The sequence below is a fragment of the Herpailurus yagouaroundi genome, unplaced genomic scaffold (assembly GCF_014898765.1).
Source record: "Herpailurus yagouaroundi ecotype Mexico unplaced genomic scaffold, PumYag 163, whole genome shotgun sequence".
Lineage (NCBI taxonomy): Eukaryota > Metazoa > Chordata > Mammalia > Carnivora > Felidae > Herpailurus > Herpailurus yagouaroundi.
Genome location: NW_024412404.1, coordinates 14457235 through 14480153, shown reverse-complemented (window position 1 = coordinate 14480153; position 22919 = coordinate 14457235). Strand labels below are relative to the sequence as shown.

The following is a 22919-nucleotide window of genomic DNA, read 5'->3' as shown; positions in this document are numbered from 1 at the left end:
AGAGAGAGAGAGAGAGAGAGAGAGAGAGAGAGAGAGAGAGAGAGAGAAGAGGAGACAGAATCTGAAGCAGGCTCCAGGCTCTGAGCTGTCAGCACAGAGCCTGCCACAGGGCTCAGACTCATAAACCATGAGATCATGGCCTGAGCTAAAGTCAGACACCCAACCAACTGAGCCACCCAGGTGCTCCTATCTGACTCTTGATTTTAGCTTAGGCCATCATCTGAAGGTTTGTAAGTTTGAGCTCCGAGTCAGGTTCTCTTGGGATTCTCTCTCTCTGCCCTTCCCCTGCTTTCGTGCACGCTCTCGCAAAATAAGTACTAAAAAAGAAAAATAATGTAGAAATGGGATTTTGTCACTGGGACAGTTCTTGAGATTTAGAAATTTAAGTTACTTATGTAGTCTTTGTTACTGTAACTACTTGTTGCCTTTCAAATTATTAATTTTCTGGGCGCCTGGGTGGCGCAGTTGGTTAAGCGTCCGACTTCAGCCAGGTCACGATCTCGCGGTCCGTGAGTTCCAGCCCCGCGTCGGGCTCTGGGCTGATGGCTCAGAGCCTGGAGCCTGTTTCCGATTCTGTGTCTCCCTCTCTCTCTGCCCCTCCCCCATTCATGCTCTGTCTCTCTCTGTCCCAAAAATAAATAAACGTTGAAAAAAAAATTTTTTTTAATTATTAATTTTCTCATAAGCTATTATCAGAGTTTTCCCCCTTTCTTTTGACACTGACCTCTTTTGCCCTTGGTCCATCTGATTATTTGTAAGATGCTGTTGTCCCTCTTTTACTCCTTATACCAACCATACTCCTGTTCCTATTTTTACAACTGGGTCTTTGGATTCCAAATGATTATTTTAGAACTGACTGGATCAGTCTTCTTATTATCTTTATTATTGTAACTTTGACTCAATATATGCCTATTCATTCTCAATTTGGTGTTTTTAGCTTCTTGTGCTTATGTTATAAAGAACACTACAATAACTTAAATTTATTATCTCATTTTCCTGTACTGTGTATTCACTTTATTTTTAATGTTTGTTCATTTTAGAGCACACGAGCAGGGGAGGGGTAGAGGGGGGAAGTGAAGAGGATCTGAAGCAGGATCTGAGCTGAGAGCAGTGAGCCCAATTCGGGGCTTGAACTCACGAACTGTGAGATCATAACCTGACCCAAAGTCGGCTGCTCAACTAGCTGAGCCACTCAGGTGCCCCAATATACTGTGTACTCAAAAGGCAGGATACTTTTCTCCCTCATCTTTCTATCAGCACCTAGGACAGTACTTATTACTTAATGGGATTTTATTATGTTGAATTGGATTTGTTTAGGGTCTTGATGTAAAAGAAATGGATAATCGTTTACAGCCATAATGGGGAGAAGAGCCAAAACACATTGAAAAGTGTGCAAATTATTTGGTAGATCCAGAAATACCAAAATATTCTGGTACCAAAATATGATTCAGAGACCAGCAGCATCAGTATCACCTGAAAAGCCTAGTTAGAAATGCAGAATCTTGGGGCGCCTGGGTGGCTCAGTCAGTTAAGCGTCCGACTTCGGCTCAGGTCATGATCTCGCGGTTTGTGAGTTCAAGCCCTGCGTCGGGCTCTGTGCTGACAGCTCAGAGCCTGGAGCCTGTTTCAGATTCTGTGTCTCCCTCTCTCTCCCTGACCCTCCCCCGTTCATGCTCTGTCTGTCTCTGTCTCAAAAATAAATAAAAACGTTAAAAAAAAATTAAAAAAAAAAAAAAAAAGAAATGCAGAATCTCATGCCCCATCTCAGAACTACTGAAACAGAGTCTGCATTTTAACAAGATCCTCAGGTCATTTACATACATAATGAAGTTTAAGAAGTACTACTTTATCTTGTACATTGTTCAAAGAAGGGAGAGATTAGAGGCACCTGGGTGGCTCAGTTGGTTGAGTGTCTGACTTTGGCTCAGGTCATGATCTCATGGCTCTTGAGTTTGAGCCCCCACATCAGGCTGTGTGCTGGCAGCTCAGCGCCTGGAGCCTTCTTCAGATTCTGTGTCTCCCTCTCTGCCCCTCCCTTACTTGAACTCTGTCTCAAAAATAAATACACATTAAAAAAAGGGACAGAAGATTTGAGCTGGATAAGTCAGGAAAGGTGAGCGCGAACCCAGGCATGAGGGCCAAGTCATTTAATAACAGTGGCTTAACCAAAGGCACATTGGGAATGGTTTAAGTGGTAGAGATGTCTCATTGGAGGTTAGATATTGTTAAGAGATAAAATGAATAGATAAATTAGAGCCAGTACTAAGGAGAACTGAATTTCAGGCCTATACATTTTCGTGTGATACTCTAGCAGTAGTCTTTGAGGAGGTTTGACCTGAAGAGTGATATGCTGAAAGAGGAGCATTTTAGGAAAATTCATCTAGTGATGGTGCCCAGGAAATTATAACTGTGAGAGTATATGCAAGATAAATAGAAAAGTAATTTTACTAAAATAGGCATCAATGATGAAAACCTGGTGTAAGGATATGGCCATGAGAATAGAAATGATGGGTAGAATAGGAGAGGCATTGCAAAGGAAAAAAAAGTGTTGGGTTACTTACTGTACTTAGTAATAGGTAATTTAAGTAATGGTACTAGTGACAGATACAGGATTTTTTCCCAAGTTTTTATTTATTTATTTTTCTTTTTCCAAGTTTTTATTTAAATTCCAGCTAATCAACGTATAGTGCAATATTAATTTCAGGTGTAGAATTTAGAGATTCATCACAGTACCTGGTGCTCATCACAAGTGCCCTCTGCAATACCCATCACCTATTTAACCCATCCATCCACTCAACTCCCCTCCAGTAACCATCAGTTTGTTCTCTATAGTTAAGATATTTTCTTGGTTAGGTATGGGATATTAGGATTGATCTGGTGGAGAATGATGAATATTTAATTCCAGACCAATACCGAAGGCCTCTTAACTGGCCTCTTAGTCTATGTTTCATTGTGTTTTGATGATTGTCTATCTTAAATTATATACTATTTTTTGCCTTGCATATGACATTGCTGTTCAGCTTCCCTACCAATGTATCATCACCATTTTATTTATTTATTTATTTATTTATTTATTTATTTATTTATTTATTTATTTATTTAAAGTTTATTTATTTTGAGAGCAAGGAGGGGCAGAGATAGGGGAAGAGAGAGAATCCCAGGCAGGCTCCATGCTGTCAGAGCAGAGCCCGATGCAAGGCTTGAACTCACAAACTATAAGATCATGACCTTAGCCCAAAGCAAGAGTTGGATGCTTAACCGACTGTACCACCCAGGTGCCCCTATCCATCACCGTTTAAAAGTTAGTTTAAACCTTTGGTAATTCTGTTAGTCTCCAATCTTAGTACAGTGTTTTATGGTAGATGCTAAATAAATGATTTTATATAGATATATTTGCCAGGTATATTATTATATTTGACCAATAGTTTTTTAGATATAAATAAATATTTATTTATTTATTTTGGGGGGGAGCACAAGTGGGGGAGGGGCAGAGAGAGAGACAGAAAATCCCAAGCAGGCTTCGAGCTGTCACCACAGAGCCCGGTGTGGGGCTTGAGCTCAAGAACTCTGAGATCATGACCTGAACCGAAACCAAGAGTCAGATGCTTAACTGACTGAGCCATCCAGGCACCCCTAGATATTTTTTTAAGAAGGAAATCTTGCAATTTGTGACAACATGAATGAATCTTTTTTTTTTAAGATTATTTATTTATTTAGAGAGAGAAAGCAAGCTTATGCATGCACATGAGTGGGGGAGTGGCAGAGGGAGAGGGAGACAGAGAATCCCAAGCACCTTCCTCACTGTCAGTGCAGAGCCCGACATGGGGTTTAATCCCACACACTGTGGGATCATGACCTGAGCTGAAAGCAAGAGTCAGATGTTTATGGTTAAGTACCCATGTGCCCCAGTTTTTTAGATATGATCAGGCTATGAAATGGTATTGTTTTGAATATTTGTTTTCCCCTTATTTATTTGCATTTCTTTTAGGTTGGTAGTGTTTTCTTCAATTGCAAAAGGTACTTACACTATACATATATACGTATATATTTGTGGTTTTTGGGTTCACGTTGGCTGCATTTTTTTACATGAGTGGTCTTTAAAATTTTTTTTAAATGTTTATTTATTTTTGAGAGAGAGAGAGAGAGCGCTAGTGGGGGAGGGACAGAGAGAGAGGGAGACACAGAATCTGAAGCATGCTCCAGGCTCTGAGCTGTCAGCACAGCCTGACGTGGGGCTTGAACTCACGAACTGTGAGATCATGACCTGAGCCGAAGTTGGAGGCTTAACTGACTGAGCCACCCAGGTACCCCTACATGAACAGTCTTCTAAAAAAACCAAAAACTTTATTATGGAAAAATTTTAAATGCACAACTGGACAGAAGAGTGTATTGAATATCCACATACTTGTATAAATAATCAACTTATCTAGTTTCATCTATACTCCTGCATAACCCCTTTATATGATTTTGAAGTGATTCCCAGACATATTTTGTCTATAAATATTCAGTGTATATCTCTAAAATATAGATGCTTTACAAAAATCATAATACCATTATCAGACCTAAAGATGTAATAATTTCTTAACATCATCAGATTTTCAAGTTATTGTTTGCATTTCCAAATAGAAATGAGTTCCTTTTGAAGAAAATAACTTTCAAACTCTCTGGTGCAGACTGCAGTTTGCAAAAGATATTTCCCCTGTCATGTTTGCTGATCAGAATACTATCAAATCTTGATTACCATATATTATCAGAGAATAGATAATGTATGATTGCCTCTTTAATCCCAGATTGGCTGCATTCTGCCACCCCACCTTATTTTCTTTTCCCCCAATTAGAGAATATATACTAATTTTAAAATTAGTCTAAGTCTTGGGTGCCCGGGTGGCTCAGTTGGTTAAGCATCCGACTTTGACTCAGGTCATGATCTCATAGTTTATTAGTTTGAGCCCCACATTGGGCAGTCCGCTATCAGCTCAGAGCCAGCTTCAGATTCTCTGTCCCCCTCTGTCTCTGCCCCTCTCCCACTCTTGTCTCTTTCTCTCTCTCAAAAATAAATAAACCGTTAAAAGATAAAATTAGTCTAATAAAATTGGATAAAAAAATATATTGGCAAATATTGGCAAAATATGTAGAGAGATACTTACACAAGGCTATTCGTTGTAGCACTGTTTGTAAAAGACTAGAAACAACTCAGATGTTTGCTATTAAGTAAACTATGGAAAGTCCACAAAGTGGAATACTATGTAGTTGTAAAAAGGAATGAAGACTATCTATATACTGCTATGAGTGGTCTCTAATAAAAGAAAAAAGCCAAGTGAAGAAACAGTGTATGTATTGGCTAAATTTTATCTAAGAAAGGAATGGGGATATAAATATATACATATCAGCTTAAAAAACACAATAGATGTATAAGCCATAAAAATAATGGTTACATATAGGACGAGGGAATGAGCAGGGATAGAAGCTAATATCTTTCTGAATATATCTTGTTTTATTGATTTGACTTGGGACCAAGAAAATATTTTATGCAATTATAAAATGAAACTTAAAAATTTTTTTTTTTTTTTTTTTTTTTTTTTGGATAGGCTCCATACCCACTGTGGGGCTTGAATGATCGGCCCTGAGGTCAAGAGTGGCATGCTCTACAGACTGAGCCAGCCAGGTGCCCCAAAGTAATCTTTAAAAATTAAAAGCACAGTGAAACAGGTGGACCAAATAGGTATCACATTGGTAGCCTAACTCTATAGGAATCATTTTAACTATCTTTAAAACACAGTAATTTGTGCATTCATAGTGGGGTGTATCCCAGTGTAATGCTCTGAATGTGTTTCCCCTAACGATGACAGTATTTGGAGGTGAGGCCTTTGGGAAGTGCTAATGTAATGAAGGCAGAGCCCTTATGAATGGGATTAATGCCTTATAAATGAGGCTCGAGAAGGATCCCTTCCCCTTCTGCCACGTCAGGACATAGGGAGAAAGCACCAGCTATGAACCAGGAAGAGGGCCCTCACCAGAGAATTTGATCATGTTGGCGGTTTGATCTTTGACTTCCAGCCCCTGGAACGTAAGCAATAAAATTTCAGGTGTTTTGTTATAGCAGCCCATATGGACTAAGACACCCAGAGACGCCCCCACCCCAGATTGCAAAAAAAAAATTTTTAAGTTTATTTTGAGAGAGGGAGAAAGACGTGTGCACAAGCGGGGAGGTGGGGGGCAGAGAGAAGCAGAAACAGAATCGCAAGCAGGCTCCATGCCATCAGTGCAGAGCCCTATGCAGGGCTCGAACTCAGTGAACTGTGAGATCATGACCTGAGCTGAGATCAGGAGTCAGACACTTAACCGACTGTACCACCCAGGTGCCCTGCAAAAAAGAATTTTTAATTGTTTTTAGCAATCATGTTGTAGCAATATGGGTATTTGTATTAATTTCCTGTGGCTGCTGAAAGCCAAAAGTCCTAAATCAGTGTCTCTGGGCTGAAGTCGAGGTGTTAGTAAGGTTGCACTCTCCAGGAGGCTCTAGGGAAGAATCTATTCCTTGCCTCTTCCAGTTTCTGATGGCTGCCAGTGTTTTCCAGTATCTGCCTCCACAGTCACATTGCCTTCCCTTCTGCTCAATTCCCTCTGCCTCCTTTTTACAAGGATACATATTATTACATTTAGGGCCCACCTAGATACTCTAGGTAATCTCCCCCAAGGTCTGTAATTTAATCACATCATTTTTGCAAGATAAGGTGATACTCAAAATCCAGGAATATCTATTGGAAAGCAGTTATTCAGCATACTAGTTATTATTATTCCGAAACTCTTATGAGTTTATATAGAATTTATACAGTAGGATAAAGTAGGTAGTATGTTAATGTCATTAGGAACTAAGAAGTTCAGTGTAAGGGAAAATATATATAAATATAAAATGTTAAATTAAAAACCCTATAATTCTAAAATTGAACTGGAAATATAAATATGAATGTTTTTTTTTGTTTTGTTTTTTTGTTTTTTTTTCAACGTTTTTTATTTTATTTTTGGGACAGAGAGAGACAGAGCATGAATGGGGGAGGGGCAGAGAGAGAGGGAGACACAGAATCGGAAACAGGCTCCAGGCTCCGAGCCATCAGCCCAGAGCCTGACGCGGGGCTCGAACTCCTGGACCGCGAGATCGTGACCTGGCTGAAGTCGGACGCTTAACCGACTGCGCCACCCAGGCGCCCCTGTTTTGTTTTTTTTTTAAATATTACCCTGTCCCATACTGAAAAGGCATAGAGAAACAATGATCAACTACTAGCAGTAAACATTGCTAGTACTCCGGTTGTAATTTCTAAACATCAGTCATTTACCATGAAAACTGATCAGGGCTCCTTGGAGAGTAGACTAGGTCTGAGGCAAGAAAAATACAAAATGAGCCTGGAATATCATGTGATATAAAATGGCAAGGAAGTTACCCAAAATGTCTGGGAGATTGTGTCAAAACAATGTGTCAGGCAATATTAAAGGCTTCCCTTAGGGGCTTGGGTGCCTCAGTCAGTTAAGCATCTGACTCTTGATCTCAGCTCAGGTTTTGATCTCAGGGTCGTGAGTTCAAGTTCCATGTTGGGATCTGTGCTGGGTGTGGTGCCTACTTGAAAAAAAAAAAAAAAGCTCTGCTTGGCCAAAGATGGGAGAAATTGAACATTAATGAGAATAATAACTGCAATGGATTGAAATATATCAGATATGTTTATGTTCTTGAATTCATATTGATACTTCAAAATTTATTAGTCATCTTATTATGCTATGGAACCAATTCATTTTGAAAACTGGTAAATGAAGAGAAAAAGTACAGTCTATATAACTATTTCAGGAAAACCATACAGTTGCTAAAGGGAAATTTCTTAAGGATTCCAGATAATTAATGAAGAAAAAATGATAGAATTAGATCCACACATTGATTATCAGCCACAAAAAAGAGGGACATCTGATCATTAGGTGTTTCCTGACAGAAACAAAACAGTATTTTTGAGTATTTGTGCCCAAAAAAAGGAATCTGAATCTGATCAAGCTTCTAGATCTGACTATAAATTTTTAGGAAATAACTTTTAAAGATTATTATGGAGAATCAGTTGGCAAATCCAGATAGAGGGATATTTCAGGACAAATTCTCTGGTTCCTTCAACAAATAAACTGCACTGAAAAAAATGAGAGAGGAGGCTTATAGACTAGAGACATTTAAGAGACACACCAAGTCACTAGAATATTTGGACCATAGTTGTATACTGATTTGAACAGCCAAATTGTAAAAAATATTTTGAGATATTTGGGCAAATTTGAACACTGGATACTTGATGATATTAGAAAATTATTAAATTTTTAAGATACAGTATCTTAAAAGAGTCCTTCTCTTTTTACAGATAGTATATTGACATACTTGTGAGTAAAGGGATATGTTTGGGGATTTGCTTTAAATGATCTAAGAAGGATAGTGGTTGGGGTACAAATGAACTAGGATTACCTGTGACTTGACAGTTGTTGAAACTGAACATGAAGTTATGTGAACATTATATTAGGTTGAGCCACAAGAAACTTGTATGTTAAAACAGTTGAATTTCATTAATGCCACGTAGTTCAATCTAACACTGTTCTCCCTAAAATCTTTCAGGTTTTCTATAATAAACAAGTACAATATAAAAAGCAATAAATATTTAAAAGATAATTGGAAATTTGAACACTGACACATTGATATTATGGTTATATTTTTAAAATAGTCCTGTTAAGAAAAAATGTTTTTAGAGATATATACTGAAGTATGTATAGGCTAAAATGGTAGAATGTCTGGGATTTGCTTCAAAATAATCCAGTGGAGTGATGGGGAATGAATGAGTGTATTGAAAAAACAAAATTGGCCGTGAATTCGTAATTACTAGAGCTGAGTGTTGAGTCTTTGGGGTTTCTTATACTCTTTACTTTTAAGTTTGAAACTTAATCAAAAGTTTATAAAAAAGGTGTGTGTGGATATGAATATTAACTCTTAACCATTGTTTCCCATAATGTTATATCACCAAATAAAGGGATTTCTATGGCATTTGGAAAGCATTTATTTTAATCTTTACATTTTAATGTTACCTTCTCTTTGTGGCCAGAAACTATTGCAAGTTTTCCACATATGGAAGTGATATAAAATAGATTTAAGTGAAAAATTAATTGGCTTATAGATATTCCATAAATATTCCATAAATAATAGTGCTGGTAGTATTAAGATATGACAAAAATTGTATGGGGAGGATGAAGTTGGAACATTTGCTATGCTGACTCCATTGGTATGAATGGGGAGATGAAAAAGTATTTTATAAACTTTGCTTATACTTCTAATATTCACATGTTGAATGCCTGATAGACTCTTGAAAGAAGATAGATTTTGTATAAAACCCTTGATGATATGTATCTTCTAAGGACTTAACCCTTATAAAAAATTACAGAGGACATTTTTTATTGTTACAGAATGTCATACCCAGGCTATCCCCCAACAGGCTACCCACCTTTCCCTGGATATCCTGTAAGTATTGCCACTTATAATAGTAAAATAGCTCATGTACTTGGAACAGGTGTTGTATAGGACTAGCCCATGACAGATCTTACACATATGCTAGAACAGGGGTCATAAACTCAGTTGCCCAGAGATATTGAGTAGAATAAGTGTGTGAAGGCAGGAGGTGGGAGGGAACGAGAGTGTACTTGCCTCATTTATGGAAAGCCAGCAGCTACTCAGCTTCAGCCCAATGTCGCCATGCTGCAATGCAGACTCAATGTTGCTAGATATTCCATTTCTTCAAGTAAAGCCAGAAATATGGATTTGATGTGAAATTGCCCCAATTTTTTAAAATGGGAAATTAATTTTTTTTAACGTTAAATGTTGTATGGCCAATAAAATATGTATGTAAGCTAAATCCATCCCATGAGCCACTGGTTTTTAACCTTTGTATTAGAAGGTTTAAAATAATTAAGGGCTTGACTCAGAGATAACAAATTGCAGTGGATTAGAGGCCCCTGTATTTGCAGTTCTGACACTTTTAGTATTTGGAGTACATTTTTTAAATGTGCTACTAAGTTCTGCCTTGTTGATGTCTATACTATGAGGACTAAACTTCTAGCTGAGGCATTTAAGTAAGAATTATGCATTTCAGTTTTTTTTTTTTTTTTAATTTTTTTTTTCAACGTTTATTTATTTTTGGGACAGAGAGAGACAGAGCATGAACGGGGGAGGGGCAGAGAGAGAGGGAGACACAGAATCGGAAACAGGCTCCAGGCTCCAAGCCACCAGCCCAGAGCCCGACGCGGGGCTCGAACTCCCGGACCGCGAGATCGTGACCTGGCTGAAGGCGGACGCTTAACCGACTGCGCCACCCAGGCGCCCCTGCATTTCAGTTTTATATTCATAAATGTATAGGGCTTCTTTCTAACAATGGGAGAATAGAAAGAGAGGTCTATGCAGATTAATGTTAATGTAAGTATCCTTATGTAAAATGAATAGATAGCTCTCCTGAATTTATCATAGGAGAGAAGAGAATTATGAATATGTTCCTAGGTCCCTATATACTCAACTGGACTCTGGTTACCATTTCAGTTATTATAGACTAATTTCTGAAACAGACAATCCCAACATCCAAGTGACTTAACACAATAAAAACTTGTTTTCTTTAGTCTCCTAGAAGTCAGTGGCAGGTGGGTGGTGGGGTGGGGTATCAAGGAGACTTTATTCCATGTAGTCTTTCAGGTTACTAGGCTCCTTCCACATGTTGGCTTTATCATCCTCTAGTGTCTTGGATTCTTCCACTGGATTCTCTGCTTCCAGCTGGCAGATAAAGGGAAAGAGGAAGAGAGAGTGTGTAGGATTGGGCAGGAGGTTTTTAGGGGCCAGATTGGAAGTGGTGTACATCACTTCTGTCTCTGTTCATTCACCAGTATTCAGTCATATGGTCCTACTTTAACTGCAAAGGGGTCTGGAAAAGGTAGTCTAGCTTTGTGGCCAGGCGAGAAAGTTTAGTGAACGTGTAACAATCTCTGCCACTCTTAGACATTTTCTAGTCTGAACTGGGCTCCAAATGTCACACCCCATGGTAACCTCAGGTCACTTTTTTGTTCATACTATGTAACAGGTCCAGGTGTGTCGCAAGAGAGCCAGGAATTCTCTTTAGGGTAGAGAGCTATACGTCTTTCTAATATTTCCAGGTATTAGGAAAATGAAGGAACTAATGAGCTTTGATAGTTTTTCCTGAAGCCTTGAGGTTTCTGAAGAGTCTCGTTCTTACTCCCAAATAGAGAAACAGATCCCTCTTGCCCGACACAGGTAGAATTGAATGTAACTGAGTTCTGAAAAGCAAGTGTTTTGACAAACTAGCATACAGGTAAACTAGTACAAGATACCAAGACTTTTAATGTGACTTTTACTATGTAAAAGAAAATTTAGACCTTAACAGTTATTTCAGTTTGTTTGTTTGTTTGTTTGTTTGCTTGTTTGTTTTGGTCACATTCATATGAAAAGTTTTCTGGTTTGTCAGCCTGCAGGTCAGGAGTCAACTTTTCCCCCTCCGGGTCAGTATCCTTATCCTACTGGCTTTCCTCCAGTGGGAGGAGGTGCCTACCCACCAGCCCCAAGTAGTGGCTATCCAGGAGCTGGAGGCTACCCTGCCACTGCAGGCTATCCAACCCCTGGAGGCTATCCTGGTGCCCCACCACCAGGGGGAGCTCCATCCTATCCTGGAGGTGAGTAGTGGGTTGTGGCATTAGTGATGATTTGGGATTGCTGTATCATTTTTCCTCTCTCTCTCTCTCTCTCTCTCACTCTCTCATCCATTTCATTCTTGCTTGTTTTATATGAGGTCAGAGATGCTCTTAGCCTACTCTCTACCAAAGACCATAAACCTAGCTGGCAAGATAAAGGTTCTTGAGGGCATGAAAGCTGGAAACATTCTCAAAAATTCTGTTGTGAAAAGAATTAGAATAAATCTCATGGTAATAAAGGACCAATATATAGCAGTTTACTTGATTATTTGTAATCTTAAGAATTGATTATGATATTTCACTTAGCATAATTGTGACCTTTAGGACAGCTTTGTCTGAAGGCCAAAAAGCTTAGCATTTTTGTTACTATAAGTTATTTAGTAAGGTGAATGAAGTAAAAATTTTTTAATTTGTTTCATAACGGAAAAGAGTTGATAAGTTGAATTTAGACCAAAAGAGACTGCTGTTATAGCATTAATTGCATATTTTTTCCACTTTTCTTAGTGGATATTAGTAGATACCTTCCTAAAGTTTACTCTTCAATCATGAGAACTGTCACTGTATTTATTCTTTTATTCTAGTTCCTCCAGGCCAAGGGTTTGGAGCCCCCCCACCAGGTGGAGCAGGCTTTTCCAGCTATCCACAGCCACCCTCACAGTCTTACGGTGGTGGTCTACCACAGGTCCCACTACCTGGTAGGTAGCAGAGAAAAACAATAGTGTGCTACTTAAAATTTTCAGTTGCCACTGAGAGAACTTAGTTATGTTTGGGATAGCCTTTAGTAAACTTTATACTAAGTACTTTTATAATTTTTTTTAATTTTAGCATTCATGAGTGGGGGGATGGGGCAGAGAGAGAAAGAGAGAAATAATTTAAAATACATGGTTTCATTTGCAACTACGTGGCTGAAACTAGAGGGTATTATGCTAAGCCAAATTAGAGAAAGACAAATACATGACTTCACTCATATGAAGACTTTAAGATACAAAACAGATGAACATAAGGGAAGGGAAGGGAAGCAAAAATATTATAAAAACAGGGAGGGGGACAAAACATGAGAGACTCTTAAATATGGAGAACAAACAGAGGGTTGCTGGAGGGGTTGTGGGGGGTGTTGGGCTAAATGAGTAAGGGGAATTAAGGAATTTACTCCTGAAATCATTGTGCACTATATGCTAACTAACTTGGATGTAAATTTAAAAACTAAATTAAATAAAATGGTAAAAAATAAATAAAATGAAATGCATGATTTCATGAAATGCATTAATTTGATGGAAAAGTTTAATCAGTAAGATGGAAATAAGGACCCACTTTTTGAGTTACAAAAAATCTGTTCCAAAGCCAAAAAACCAAAACCTTCAGGAGCTTCCCAGCTCACACCTATACCACTCCTAAACCCTCAGAACTATGCCCTGGCATCCTTTCTAGATGGAATCAGAATTTAGTTTGGTTCAAGTATTTAAAAAAAAAAAAAAAAGGTATTATTTGTTAGGAAACTGTGTAGGACGTGGAATATTTTAAAAGGTTCCTGTGACCAAAGTTGGTTTTAGGTTTAGTGAATTATAATCTTAAAAAATTACCCTACTGAATAACATGGTGTGAATGTTCTCATGTTTCTATATTCATAATAGTCAATGCTGTTTTGAAAAGTTAAATCCTATGAGATCTGTTTACTGTACTTTTTTTTTTTTTAACATGTAGGTGGCTTTCCTGGAGGACAGATGCCTTCTCAATATCCTGGAGGACAAGGTCCTTACCCAAGTCAGGTATTTCTGCTCCTATTTTTAAATTTAGTCCAATTTAATTGGATAACGCCAAAGAAGGGCACCACTGCTTTGCTGACATTTCCCTGAAGCAGAGGATATGGTCTGTTATAGTCACTTAAGATTCTGCTCTTTGCGTCTGGTAGACTTGATGCTGTCTTTGGTCCATCTGCTTTAAGTGGTGTCCTGATGACTTTAATAAGATAAGCATAGGTCCCTTCTCACAGGTGATGATACTCCTAACTTTTTCACAGAGATTCATTTGGGTTCTTGGCATTGGTTTTAGTTCTTCCCTCACTGGTAGTTAACAAATATGAACTTGAGTGACTGAGTAATTGCTGTTTTGGGCAGTTTTTGATAAAGTGTGGTTTTGTTTTCTATTTTTACCTTTCTAACTTTCCACTCTTTTTTCAGATCAATACAGAATCTTTTCCTTCCTATCCTGTTTTCTCTCCTGTTTCTTTGGATTATAACACTGAAGTGAGTAAGGTTTTCTAGTGTTTACTAATTACTGTATGTGCCTGTATGTACCTTCTTTACTTTCTGATTTCTCGTGTATTGGTCTCTCACACCTTCCTCAAGGATTCCACTGTATCCGTCTTACCATTATGTCCCTGTAGTGCTTGGTAGGGCTTTAACCATAGTAGTCAATTAATATTTGTTGAATTGATTTCTCAATAGCCCTAGGTCTCCTATGTATCAAATGTTTGTCTCATCTCCGTATAGCCCCTTATTTTAATATTAAGTTTAATTTTATATCTTATGCAAGTTATAAGGAACACAAGCAGTATGCTTTTATGCTTATCTTTACCTTGATTTTCTTATTTATTTCCATCCTCTTTAATCATAAAGATCTAGCATTACCAACCTTTTTTAAAGCTGAGATGGGAGCGGGATTAAAGTATTGAAAGAGAAACACTTTAGCTATTTTCTGGCTTACTTTCTTGATTTGAGGAATTTGAGTTCCAGATTAAGAAATTTGTCCAAGGTCACACACCTAGTAAAAGACTAAGCTGAGACTAGCTCTAGTTCTGACTCCCAGACCAAAGGTCTCCCTGTTACATAATGCTGCTTTGCTGGTACTATAAATGATATTCCTCCAAAGCACATAGGGAATTGCCTTCAATCTTTTTTTTTATTGTTGAAGTTGATTGTTAATCATATTATATATCTATAGTTATTTTAATCATGTATGAGAATTTTGATTTTATTTTAGCTTAAGCATGCACATAGTTTGAGAGACATGGATTTTATGACTAAATATAAAAAAAGATTTTCATGTCATTTGCAACTATGTGGATGGAACTAGAGGGTATTGTGCTAAGTGAAATTAGTCAGAGAAAGACAAATATATGACTTCACTCATATGAGGACTTTAAGATACAAAACAGATGAACATAAGGAAGGGAAGCAAAAATAATATAATAACAGGGAGAGGGACAAAAACAAGAGACTTAAATATAGGGAACAAACAGAGGATTGCTGGAGGGGTTGTGGGAGGGGAATGGGCTAAATGGGTAGAGGGCATTAAGGAATCTACTCCTGAGATCATGGTTGTACTGTATGCTAACTAACTTGGCTGTAAAGTAAAAAAAAAAAAAAAAAAAAAAAAAGTTAAAAATTTTTCAAACCTAAAACACTAAAAATGAAATAGACATACACATGCAACTCATGTGTAACAATTACTACCTTAAGATAGAACTAAAATCAATAAGTGGAACTTAACAGAGTGATAAATTTTGGAAGATGTTTTAGATGGAAATGGAACAGGCTCCCTTAAGAGGAGTAAGCTTCCTATCACTGAAAGTCCTCTGGTGGATGGTGTGTGTGAGTATATAGTGTGTGTAGGAAGATGAAAATTGTTGTCTTGGTTGGGCATTTGGGACAGGTGACTTCCCTGATTGACTCAATTTTGTTTTCCAGTAGGAAGGTTGGTATCAAATGGGTGTCAAAGGGTAGAACTTTTGATTGCAGTGTGGGCTTTGTTGTGCTGAGAAATCTTCCCTAGTTTGAGTTTTGACCTCTGGAACATGGACCCTGATATCTTTTAATTCAATATAGTGCCTGGAAGATGACAGTATTTTTGATAAAGATTCATTGCAAACTTAGACTTTCAACAAAGAATGAAACAAATCCATTTTTTCCTAAAGATGAAAAATGAGTAGTTTTTGTTTGTTTTTTAAGAAAGAAGAGATGGGACACCTGGGTGGCTCAGTTGGTTGAGTGTCCAGCTTCAGCTCAGGTCATGATCTCACCGTCAGTGAGTTCGAGCCCGGCATCGGGCTCTGTGCTGACAGCTCAGAGCCTGGAGCCTGCTTTGGATTCTGTCTGTCTGTCTCTCTCTCTCTCTCTCTCTGCCTTTCCCCAACTCATTCTGTGTTCTCTCTGTCTCTCAAAAATGAATAAACATTTAAAAAATCAAAAAAGAAGAGGATGACAGAAGATGAGGATCATCAAATCATAGATTTTGAGGATTAGTTTCTCTTACTGTCTAGTCCAGTGTATTGTAAACAAAGGCTTTTGCCCTACTTAGGATTTTAATGAAGGAAACCTTAGTTTCTCAGTACCATAAAGCTCATGTAAAGCTACAAGTAGAATTTTTTTTTTAAACCACTATACAAATATTTGTCATTTGTTAGTTCTCTGCTTACATTCTTGGCTTAGAAGGAAGCTTCATAGTGCAGGATGGTTGTTAGAAGAAAACATTGGTGTGAGAGTATTGGTAAGTGGGAGAAATTATTGACCCTAAAAATGTTCAGGCCTAAAAGATGGTCTGGTTCTCTTCTCCCCATTTACTTTGCCCTGCAGTTGCTGGCATATTGCTGTATTCAATGGGTATAAATAACATTAAATGTAGTTTCAGTTGCCTAAAAAGCAATTGAATCATTTTACATTTGGAGTGGTGTTGAATGCATCTTTAAATGATATTTTAGAGATAATGGGTTAAATAAATATATTATTAAAATTCAGTTAAAAGAATGTAGTGGGATATCATCTCACTTCATCCCATCTCTTTTTTTTTTTTTTTTTTAATTTTTTTTTTTCAACGTTTATTTATTTTTGGGACAGAGAGAGACAGAGCATGAACGGGGGACGGGCAGAGAGAGAGGGAGACACAGAATGGGAAACAGGCTCCAGGCTCTGAGCCATCAGCCCAGAGCCTGACGCGGGGCTGGAACTCACGGACCGCGAGATCGTGACCTGGCTGAAGTCGGACGCTTAACCGACTGCGCCACCCAGGCGCCCCGTCATCCCATCTCTCTTAAGCCCTGATTTGAATAGTTTAAGAAAACAATTGAAGGGGTACTTGGGTGGCTCATTCGGTTAAGTGTCTGACTCTTGATTGCGGCTCAGGTCATGATGTCATGATTTGTGATATTGAGTCTCCCATCAGGCTCTGCGTTGACAGCACAGAATCCCTGCTTGGGATTCTCTCTCTCTCTCTCTCTCTCTCTCTCTCTCTCTCTGTCTCTGTCTCCCTCACACTCACACACACACTGCTTCTCTCTCTCTCTCTCAAAATAAATAAACATTAAAAGAAAAAAGAAAACTATTGTTTCCTAGCTGTGTATTTTAAAATTTGTTTAAATTTTGAAATAATTTCGGACTTACAAAAAAGTTATAAAAATTATAGAATTCCTGAATAGCCTTTACCCAGATCCTCCAGTGTTAACTTCTTATATAAACACAACAAAATGATCAAAATCAGGAAATAACATTGATGTAATACTATTACCCAAACTATAGATCTTATTCAAGTGTTACCAATTATCCCATTAATGTCCTTTTCTGGTTCAGGATCAAATCCAGGATGAAACATTGCATTTGTTGTCATGTCTCTTAAATTTACTTGTTTTTTTAATATTAATTTTGATTTCATTTCATTTGTTTTAGTAATCTCTATGCCCAGTGTGGTGCTCGAACTCACAACCCTGAGATCAAGAATCACATGCTCTACCGACTGAGCCAGTCAGGCACCTCTCTTAAGTTTCCTTTAACTTGACACAATTCTTCAGTCTTTTTTGTTTATGACCTTGACACTTTTGAAGAGTACTACCAGTTATTTTGAGAAAATTCCTTAGTTTGGGTTTGTCTGATACTTCCTCATGATTAAATTCAGGTTTGGCCATTTTGACAGGAGTACCACAGAAATGGTCTTGGATCTCCAGTGCATTATTGTATCAGGAGGCACTTATTGTTGACTTATTCTGTTATTGGCAATGATTAATTTTGATCACTTGTGTTTGCCAGGTGCAAACTATGTAAATATCTTGGTTCTCATGGCACTTTTACTCACTAATTTTAGCATCCATTGATGATTCTCTCTGGAAACAGTTATTGCTGTGGGATATGCCATAGTGATTTTTAAGTTTCCCCATAGATTTGTATTTTTATTTTTTATTTAATTTTTTAAAATTTATTTATTTAGAGAGAGAGAGAACATGAGCAGGGGAGGGGCAGAGAGAGAGGGAGAGAGAGAATCCTAAGCAGTCTCCGTGCCATTAGTACAGAGCTCGAGACTGGGCTCAAACCCACGAAACCATTAGATCGTGACCTGAGCCAAAATCAAGAGTCAGACACTCAACTGACTAGGCCACCCAGGTGCCCCAATTTGTATTTTTAAAGTATAGTCCCTGTTTTGCCTTCTGGTTTATTTCCTATATAATCTATGAAGAATATTCTACCTCCCAGAATCTCTAATCATTGCTTGCTTTCATTTTGTGCTTTTCTTACTACAAAATGTTTTATTTCATGTTTTTTAATGTTTATTTTTGAGAGACAGACCATGAGCAGGAGAGGGGCAGAGACGGGGGTGGACAGAGTATCCAAAGAGGGCTCTGTGCTGACTGTAGAGAGCCCTATGTGGGGCTTGAACTCATGAACTGTGAGATCATGACCTGAGCTGAAGTTGGATGCTTAATTGACTGAGCCATCCAGGTGCCTCTATTTCATGTTTGATAATGAGGGCCTATAGAGGAAATGGAAAGATATTGCCAAAATTTTATTGCTTATTTGAAACCTCATTGATCAATTCAAGGTCTGCCTAACTAAAGCCCTCATTATCTTATTGTATTTATCTATCTGTCTATCTATCTATCTATCTATCTATCTATCTATCTATCTATCTATTTATTTTGAATGAGTGGTGAGAACAGAATTTTTCCCTTGTTACCAATCTCAGAGAGAAACCATCCAGTCTTTCTCTGTGAAGTGTGATGTTAGCTATAGTTATTGTGCAGAAGCTCTTTAAAAAAATTTTTTTTAATGCTTATTACTTATTAGAGAGAGAAAGAGAGAGACAGAGTGCAAACAGGGGAGGGTTAGAGAGAGGGAAGGAGACACAGAATCTGAAACAGGCTTCGGCTTCAGGCTCCAAGCTGTCAGCACAGAGCCTGATGCGGGGCTTGAACTCACAAACTGTGAGATCATTACCTGAGCCGAAGTCAGATGCCCAACTGACCGAGCCACCCAGGCACCCCTATATTATTGTCTTTAAATTAGACACTGCTGCTCAACACTATCCAGGAATCAGTCTCTTTTTTTCCCTTGTATTCTACCAAGAAGGAAATCGAGGCATAGGAAGATTGTGACTGATTTCACAAGCTTGACTTTTTTGTCTCCTGAAAGTTTGGAGGTTAGCTGTCTTTTGGCAGGAAGGGGATAGGTCTTTCTTGGCTGTTCCAGAATGAGCCCTGAAAATAAAATGCTCATATGCTTTGTCCTAAAAGTTAAACATGGCCTCCTTGCCTAAGAGTGATAACTGGGGAAGTCTTAAGGTGTCTTCTTGTCAGCAGAGAATCCGGGCTTTTAAAAAAATTTGTTTCTTCCACTAAAGACGTTGAACATTTTTACATCCCCTGCCTCCCAGTTTTATTGAGATGTAAGTGACATATAACATTGTATTAGTTTTATGTGTACAACATGATAATTTGATGTGTTTTTATGTTATGAAAGGATTACCACAGTAACTGACTTGGAATTTTTGCTTCTCATTTCAGCCTGCCGCAATGACTCAGGGAGCTCAAGGAACAATCCGACCAGCTGCCAACTTTGATGCCATGAGAGATGCAGAAATTCTTCGGAAAGCGATGAAGGGTTTTGGTAAGAAAACAGGTTTTTGGGGCACCTGGGTGGCTCAGTCGGTTAAGCGTCTGACTTCGGCTCAGGTCATGATCACGCAGTCCGTGAGTTCGAGCCCCGCATCAGGTTCTGTGCTGACCGCTCAGAGCCTGGAGCCTGTTTCAGATTCTGTGTCTCTCTCTCTGACCCTCCCCCGTTCATGCTCTCTCTCTCTCTCTCTCTCTCTCTCTCTCTCTCTCTCAAAAATAAATAAACGTTTAAAAAAAATTTTTTTTAAATAAAAAAAAGAAAACAGGTTTTTATCTTATTTATAATTGAATCTAAAGTAAAAATAAACTAAATCTAAAGTAAAAATAAATCAAGTTTATGTGTCCACCTGTGCACATACCTCAATTTAATCTGGCACCAGTCTCCTTGTAAAGCAACCAAGAGATGTCCTCAAGGAGTAGCCAGCGCCGACTTCATCCTTACTTAAACATGTATGGTTCTTCCAGGGACAGACGAGCAGGCAATTGTGAATATTGTGGCCAACCGTTCCAATGACCAGAGGCAAAAAATTAAAGCAGCTTTTAAGACCATGTATGGCAAGGTATTTATATTTTTTTCTTTTCTGGCCACAAACAATGGCCTGTAGACTCTGCCTTTATGCGAGGTTGGATACTATGTTTTTATTAGTACTGATGGTACAAAGTAGAGACAAGACTCCAGAGACCCCAGAGTGGTGTGTTTGCTATGTATTTCTCTTAAAAGTCTAATTCTGGAGTAATTCTTCATCTCATAATCATACCTCATACTATGTCTGATAGATGCTCAGTAGAAAACAGATTATGGCTACAATAGTGTAACTGATAGTAGATCACTTTATATATAAAATAGATAAACAGTATAATAGTTTGGTTCTCAGTCTTCCCTTTACAGTGGGATTCAATGACTTATCACATAGCCCCTGCTTGTTCTTGGTGTTTGGCATCATCTTCCACTCCATTCTCTCCCTCTAATTGTATCCTATATTATGCCCACGTGGAACTTCTTGCCATTCCCTGTGTACATCATGATCTTTTATAACTCTATGCTTGGTATATGTTGTACTCTTGGCCTAGAACACCTTTTCCTCTTTTTCTTCATGGCAAACAACTTCAGGATTTGGGTTAAATCAGCTTCTCCGTGAAGTTTCTCTCATTGCTCTAGGCAGAATTTAGCTCCTTCTCTCACTGTGGTCTGATAGCATTTTGTAAAACTTCTGCTCTAACTGATCTCACTGCCCACTCCCCAAAACAGTGAGCTCCCCTCAGGCTAACCATGTCCTACTCATTTGTGCATTTTTAGCACCAAGTACAGGAATGGTAATAAATAGCCACTTGATAAATATTTGCTGAATGGATGATCAGTAACAAAATATAGCAAGATTCTATGGCTAAAAAGTGCTACTGCTTCTTAGATATAAAGGGGAAAACTGGATACCATTGGTTTGCCATTTAGATAGGAATCCTAAAACTTTCTAACATTCTCTGGATCTAGTTTACTTTTCTTAGAATGGGGGCAGAGGTTCATCAGTTGGTCCCACTTGACCTATTTTACTCTGCCTTACCCTCCCTCCTTGGCCCAGGTCCACTTCTTCAGTCTTTTTTTTTTTTTTTTTTTTAACGTTTATTTTTTGAGAGAGACAGAGTATGAGTGGGGAAGGGGCAGAGAGAGAGAGAGGGAGATACAGAATCCAAAGCACGCTCCAGGCTCCAAGCTGTCAGCCCAGAACCCGATGCGGGGCTTGAACTCACAAAGTGTGAGATCATGACCTGAGCCGAAGTCAGACGGTTAAGTGACTAAACCATCTAGGAACCCCTCCACTTCTTCAATCTTAAAGCTGATTAAGCAACACAAACTCTAGATTTCCTTAGGGTTCAACCTCATACTTGCTTCTCTAACAAAAGTATTTTCCATATTATGAATTTCTTTAGTTTGTATATAGCCTGTGCTACGCTGTCCTGAATTTTCTTATATATCAGTTTAGAATTAAAACTAAACTCACAGCATATGTTTTTTTATTCCCAGCCATCTTTTCTTTGGCTTCCTATTAATTAATAAAAATACCATTCTTCTAGGGGCCCCTGAGTGGCTCAGTTGGTTAAGCATCCAACTTTGGCTCAGGTCGTGATCTTGCAGTTTGTGGGTTCGAGCCCTGCGTTGGGGTCTGTGCTGACGGCTAAGAGCTTAGAGCCTGCATCTGATTCTGTGTCTCCCTCCCTCTCTGCCCCTCCTCCACTTGCTCATGCGCACGTGCGTGCATGCTCTCTCTCTCTCTCTCTCTCGCTCTCTCAAAAATAAATATTAGGGGTGCCTGGGTGGCTCAGTCGGTTAAGTGTCCGACTTCAGCTCAGGTCGTGATCTCATGGTTCGTGGGTTCAAGCCCCACATCGGGCTCTGTGCTGACGGCTCAGAGCCTGGAGCCTGCTTCGGATTCTGTGTCTCCCTCTCTCTCTGTTCGTCCCCTGCTCTCACTCTGTCTCTCACTCTCTCAAAAATAAATAAAGATTAAAAAAAATAATAATAAAATAAATATTAAAAAAAATTTTTTTAAGTCATTCTTCAAGCCTGCTGTGGAGTTGTCCTTGATTCCACATTCTTCTTTATCAGTCTTTGGATACCTATTCAATGCCTACTATATGCCAGGCACTGCTTTGTCCTAGCATCTGGTTATTAACTCTATCTTGTTGATCTAATATGTAAAAGGTCTTTTTAAAAATGTGCTTCCATCTCAAATCCACTACTCAAGTCCAAGCCTGAATGAATTCTTACCTAAATGTTCTAGTAGCCTAAATGTTCTTATCTATAAACCTCTTTGTCATCGTAGTCCATACTGCCTATGGTTGCCATTTCAATGCCATTTTCTTGCATAAAAATTTCCTGTGGCTTCTCCCAGCATGAAGAATCCAATGCACATTCTTTAGCTTGTGTTCAAGGTGATAACCCAAGCATATCGCTACAACTCTGTCTCACTAATCTGTGAGAACATTCCCCTCTAACAAAATTGGTTGTCTTACTGGTTCATTAAAAAGGCTTTGCTTGTTCTTGTTTCATACTAGTGACTCCCAACCTTAGCTGAGCATCATAATTTCCTTTCAGACTTAAAAACACTTGCAGAACCTCTGAGTATTTGTCCTCAACATCAGTGTGTTTTTTTCTTTTCTTTTCTTTTCTTTTCTTTTCTTTTCTTTTCTTTTCTTTTCTTTTCTTTTCTTTTCTCTTTTCTTTTCTCTTCTTTTTCTTTTATCTTTTCTTTTTCTTTTTCTTTTTTCTTTTCTTTTTTCTTTTCTCTTTTCTCTCTTT

At 38.4% G+C, this 22919-nt stretch overlaps 1 protein-coding gene across 4 annotated transcripts in view; it reads left to right on the top strand.

Annotated features, from left to right (window-relative positions):
* Nucleotides 1-22919, top strand: part of ANXA7 (annexin A7) — a 39756-nt gene that overhangs the window by 8791 nt on the left and 8046 nt on the right. For 2 of the 4 annotated variants that reach the window (XM_040485379.1, XM_040485382.1), the window contains exons 2-8: nucleotides 9472-9526; nucleotides 11529-11733; nucleotides 12333-12446; nucleotides 13453-13517; nucleotides 13929-13994; nucleotides 19514-19616; nucleotides 20090-20184. In XM_040485379.1, coding sequence (XP_040341313.1) covers nucleotides 9473-9526; nucleotides 11529-11733; nucleotides 12333-12446; nucleotides 13453-13517; nucleotides 13929-13994; nucleotides 19514-19616; nucleotides 20090-20184 — 702 coding nt within the window. In that variant the 5' untranslated portion in view covers nucleotide 9472. Of the gene's footprint in view, nucleotides 1-3988; nucleotides 4018-9471; nucleotides 9527-11528; nucleotides 11734-12332; nucleotides 12447-13452; nucleotides 13518-13928; nucleotides 13995-19513; nucleotides 19617-20089; nucleotides 20185-22919 lie in introns of those variants that run through there. The other 2 variants (XM_040485380.1, XM_040485381.1) reach the window with 2 other exon arrangements.